Here is a 5,944-nt window from a genome sequence, read left to right on the forward strand (position 1 = left end):
TTTATTTGTAATATAAGGATTATAGGTTTCAAACAAAAATACTGTTACTCATTTAACTTTTAGAGTTAATATTTTGAAAGAAGTAAATTGTTTTCTATTCAATATACTCAAAGTGAATACTGTACAGTGCACACTTACTGTATACCATTTTAATTTAATAGATCAAAAAAAAAAAAATTAAATAAATAAATAAAATAAAATAAAATACATTTATAAATGTATAAAACTAATGGTTTATATATACTGAAAATACAATTTAAAGCGTAAAAGAGCATTTAAATAAGCTTTTCACATTCAAGCTATTTACACAATACAAAACATTTGTGTGCATAATTACAAATTTTACTAACATATCTTTATAATGACAGTTTTTAAGACATGTCGATGGCACAATGTATGTGCTTTGATCGCATTGGTATATGGCAGGTGCTAAGAAGGGAGTCCAAGAGCTGCAGGGTTTTGTTGTTTAGACTGCAATTGCATGTGTTGTTGTTGCATGTGTAAACTTTGTTGTTGAAGGTGCATCTGTTGTTGCATATGTAGTTGTTGTTGTTGTTGTTGTTGTTGCTGTTGTAAATGAAGATGGGATTGTTGAGGTGGTGAAACAAATGGTTTCAATTGAATTGGAAATTGTCCATCTGTCCACGATATAAGGGCATGTTCAGGCATTTCGGATGATTGAAAATGATCTTTAAGTAATGTTTGTGAAAAGTTTGAATGCATCTGAAGTGCTTCGTTTTCTCTAGCTGGATCATTGCACATTCTATATAAATCTAAATACATTTGTAAAAAATTAGAAAATACTCAAATTACTTCATAAGAAAAATAACTATAATTTTCAAAGATTAATATTTTTAATAATAAAATACCTTTAAGAATAGCTGAAGCCCATAGTTGTACATGGACATCAGGAATTTTACTTGCTAATTGCATAGCAGGTGTAACCATATTCATACTCTCTCTACTATTACCTAATGATAAAAATATATGGCCAAGCAAAACTAAGGAACAACTTGTCAGGCGATTTAAATCTTCTGCATTAGCCATTTTTAATGTTTCTCTTAAATATCTCCTAAATAACAAAATTAAATAATTTAATAATAAATATATTTTAATAATGCATATATATATATATATATATATATATATATATATGCATCAATACATTTTAATGCACAAAAATTAATAATAAAGAGAAAATTAGAGAAATTGCTTTATATTAAATGTATGTTTAACATTTATCATTAATCATTTAAGAAAGTGTATACCATAAATATATATTTTTATTGAGCACTTGTTTGAACTCGAAGATATTCAAGATTATATTATTCTTATTTTAAATTTAAAAGAAATTATTTATTGTTCAGTTTATGAAAAGGAATTAAAAATGATTCTAATTAACAAAGAATTAAAAGTACAGATTGTACCTAATTGAATAAAATAAAAAAAGAAGCATCTCATTTAAAAAATTTAATTATGAACAATACATACTTAAAACTTAAATTCAAATTAAATGTTAAATGACTATTACTATTTTTAGTATAATATTTGAAAGATTTTGTATTTAGTTTTAATGATTTACTCACTTTGCTTCATTATAACGAGCTTGGAAAAATGATTGTAAACCTTGAACATAGTATGCAGCAGCTCTGAGACTATGTGAATGCGATGTTAGAGTTTCTGGGTTTATACGGTCTAAAAGAGCATTTAGTTCAACATCTCTTTTGCCTCTTAAGTATACGATTGCTAAATTAAGGTTTGCAAATGTCCACAATTCACGTTCTTGTGACAACTGTAAAATAAGATTTATAATATATTATCAATTAATATTCATAGAACATATTTTATTTGATTCTTACAATACATTTGGTAATTTATTAATTAGAGGAAATGTTAATGTTCATAAAAAAAAAAAAAAACAGTTAAGTCTGTCGTACTCATGATTTTGAAATTTGGTACATAGATAATCCTATATCCAAAGTTGTGCATCTCAAAGCTAAAATTCTGAATTTTGCATTTTTAACAAAAGCTACACGGGGATTTGTTGGTTCATGAATAACGAATAATTTTTGTTTGTATAGGATTACCTTTAGATATAGAAAATAATAAAATAGTTATTATAATTGGATACAATTTAAGAATTAGCAAAAAACTACCATGATGATAACATTAAAAATATGTGTAGTAAATTCACTAGCTACTAATTCAATGAAAAGCTAATTAGGTAATTTCATAACATAGTTTAATAGATATTAGATTGTATTGAATCTTGAGTACTAAATGAAAGTCAAATTAATTTTGACTAATTTTTTGACCACATTTTGGAATGACAATAAAATAAAATATATACTTAAATATTTAAAAACAATATTGTATTGAGAATAGATATGATCAATCATATTTGTTGTTCATAATCTTAAAATTAATTTCCAGCATCATCAAAATAAAATAGGTTAGGCGAAAGAGTATCAGATATTTTAATTTATTTGACTATTTACATGAAATATGTAAAAATTAAAATGTAAGATAATAGTTATGTTATTGCATTGTATTAATCGTTGCACTAAAGAGTACACCTACCCTTAATGAAGTAGTAAATTGCATTTCAGCAGCATCCATACAATTCATACTCATTGCATATAAACCGATGAGCATATGAAGTTGAGGACGATGAGAGTTTAAAAGCCGCGGATGTCTTTGACAAATACTACACACTTGCGACATCTCACGTAATGCTTGTGATTTATTTCCTGTTACTAGTCGACACATAACCATATTTTCAAGCAACATTAACTGGAAGACTGACAATATTGGCGTTTTGTTGTCACCAGCTATTAAGAATGTAAGCAGTATAGTTATAAGTGAATAATATTTTATTTTTTTTTTAACTCATATCTTACCTTTTAGTTTTTCAATCTGTGCCAAAGCTTTATCAGTATACTTTTGTGCTTTATCCATGTACCCTGCCTGCATACTATGCATTACAGTTACTAGATAAACTACAACATATAATTGTTCTTTAGGCATCCATATGAACATATCACCCATGTTAGATCCACAAACAACTGCAACAAAATTTTTTTTTTATTATTTAAAATAACTAACATTCATATTTTTATTGTATAAAGTAAGATTGAAGTTATCTTATTTGGAATTTCACTTTTAAGAATGCCAGAATTATTTCAGTTTGATATAGCTTGACCTAATTTAACGCAACGAGAACAGAAAATTACTTAAAAGAACAAAGAAACTAAATTAAATAGCTTTAAAAAAAAAATAATTGTACTAAGCCTTAGAGGACATATTACCGGAGTTTTCTATACTAAAAACACTCTAACTTAGATTTCAAATAAATCACTCCAGGAGGGTTTTAGGATAACAATAATAATTATCCACATTAAAAATCACAATGTTATTAAGGTTCTCACATAGCCTTTTTTCAAAAACTTAATTTTACGATTAATGATAAATGTTGAAAAAAATCAATACTTCTTTACCTAATATTGAGCTTTATAATTGGAACACAGAAAATTAGCTAAGTGGGAGGTCCTCAACAATATTATTCTCTTTAATTTTGTTAATGTGTTTTTTTTCTTAAAACTATTCTGACGTTGAAACTTTATTTTTTAGATAAGTAAATTTAGTAAGGAATAAATAACTGGGTGCTTATTATATTATATTATCTACAGATATTATAAATTCAAAAAATTGGAATTTATTAAAAATAGGAAATATATATTACCTACATTTAACAAATTAATATTAAAATATGCTGATATATATTATGTAGTATGTTAAATTTAAAAATTAAATGCAATTAATAACTTGTTAAATATATTTTTTAATGGGGTAAAAATTTGTAGTTTTATAAAATAATATAAATTTAATTAAATAACCAACTTTTAAACTATTTTTATAATAAAATTTGATTAATGTTTTATTTTTTTAACATAAAATAATCTTTTAAATAAGTTGAATGAAAGACTTTATCTGTTTTATAGTATATTTAAATAATAATATATTTTATTTATAATATTCTTAATTTAAAAATAAATAGATTAAAAGAAATGAGTAAATAATTTAAGAATAAAAAAAAGGATTTATTTAAATTGTTAATAGTACCATCATCGGAGGGCCAAGTAGGCTGCATGATTGTCAGAATACTTTGTTGTAACTGTTTTAAACATGGTTTGACACTTTTTACTTGTCCAGCCATTAAATAATGACATACCTTTAAAATGATTAAAAAATATGAAAAATACTTACATGTAAGTGGTTTAATAAAATCAAAATCATTACTTGTAAAACTAAAAAGAAAACTTTTAGATATTCTTTTTGATATTGGCTGGCTTGCCAGTTATCAACTAAATATCCCGCTTGGGTTAATAATGGAGAAACTTCTGTAATCTTTTTGTCGATAAGCAGTAACTGGTCACAAGAAGAAAACAATAAATATTTAAAAAAAATCAGATCATCAATTCTTAATGAAATGTTGTAAAAAAAAAAAAAATTATACCATGCATCTACTGAGCAGAAAAAGTACTCGGGTATAAGCTGCTGATGATATGTGAGCGTAATCAACACCGACGCCAAGTAAGCTGCTGGCCAATTCGTAATCTTTTTCTACAGCATGTATTTGCTAAAAAACAAAATTGAACAATAAAAAAATGTTTAACAATTAAGTTACATATTTGTGGAGATAGCCGTAAGCGTTTTTACTCACGGCTAATTGAAATATAAGTCTACAGTGCCAGTAGATGTTGTGCTGTGATAATTCGACAGCTTTCCTTAAAATGGGCTTGGCTAGATTTGATTGATTCTGTTGCTGATAGAGTTCGGCCACAACACTAGCTGCCTCAAATTTGACGTCGTCGAACGCGTTGATGGACTGCGACAGCAACCACTATGGAAAGGCAAAAATAGATTAAAGTATGTCGTCGACTCGAGGGGTGGGGGGACGATGTCCGATGGGCAGCGGATTTACCGCTTGTTCGAGGTGCGTCCGAGCCAGGTCCGTGTTCTTCGTGTACTGCAGAAGTATGTTGCCCAGCTGAAGATGGGTCCGGGCCTCGACCCTTGGCGGAGGTTTGAAACTGAACACTGCTTGTAAGCACTGGATGCACATCTTGATGCGATTTGACGTTCGGAAGTTTTCTGCCAGCCCCAACAGCGACAGGTACCAAGCGTCTTGCGATGACGCCATCGGACGGCGGCGAAGTATCCGTCAAAATCGTTGAGGGAAAGTTTTAGACAACTACAGCGATATTTTCTTTTTTAACAGTTACATATTACATTTATCAACAATTGTTATAATCACAAAAAATTGTCAACAAAACACACACTGTAAACATCATCAAAGAGCATCAATAGTGAAACGTGACCGCTGTTATATTCTTCAAGCAGCTACCATGCTTACCAACTTTATGGTAACAATATACGATACCCTTATCATATGGGACGAATAAATCCGAGTGATAACTGATTATCACAGAAATGATAAGAACCAAAAATCAATAAAGGCATATAAGACATAAGTTATAACGGTGAACAAAATAAATTAAAATGTGAAATTATCTATCCTTTGATCAAATTATTGAATTATTGAATCAACGGATAATTGATAAAAAAGAGCAAGGAAATAATGAACAAATTAAAAAAAATGTGGTAACGAATGAATACTGCTCTGCTGAGCAGTGTAGTTGTACATATTTAGGTGTCGAGTGGATCACTGTTATAAGTGTGTTAAATATGAATTTAATGATACTTCATTGTACCTATATACGAAAAACAGTTCTGAGCGGAGATGGTCTGTTGAGTATTAGCAGTCTATATCGTTAAGTTCAGTGGCGTATTTAAAAACTTAATTTTTTTTTTTGTTGGGGGGCAGAAAGTCAGCAAAAAAAAAAAAAAGTCAAAATAATTTTAGTTGGCAATTTTGAAGACT

The 5,944-nt window shown here is 28.1% G+C and overlaps 1 protein-coding gene across 1 annotated transcript; it reads right to left on the reverse strand.

The window, feature by feature from the left end:
* Positions 1 to 205: 205 nt before the first annotated feature.
* LOC112593563 (MAU2 chromatid cohesion factor homolog) lies at positions 206 to 5,203 on the reverse strand. Its single transcript, XM_025338019.1, has 10 exons — positions 4,985 to 5,203; positions 4,724 to 4,903; positions 4,517 to 4,639; positions 4,300 to 4,428; positions 4,123 to 4,231; positions 2,901 to 3,065; positions 2,581 to 2,831; positions 1,587 to 1,792; positions 870 to 1,072; positions 206 to 773 (listed from the first exon to the last, which is right to left on the reverse strand). Exons 1-10 carry the CDS (start codon positions 5,201 to 5,203, stop codon positions 430 to 432), a joined length of 1,929 nt encoding a protein of 642 aa, XP_025193804.1. The 3' UTR covers positions 206 to 429.
* Between the last annotated feature and the right edge of the window lie 741 nt (positions 5,204 to 5,944).

This window comes from Melanaphis sacchari, unplaced genomic scaffold (assembly GCF_002803265.2).
Source record: "Melanaphis sacchari strain LSU unplaced genomic scaffold, SCAv2.0 Contig20_pilon_pilon, whole genome shotgun sequence".
NCBI classification, from domain to species: domain Eukaryota; kingdom Metazoa; phylum Arthropoda; class Insecta; order Hemiptera; family Aphididae; genus Melanaphis; species Melanaphis sacchari.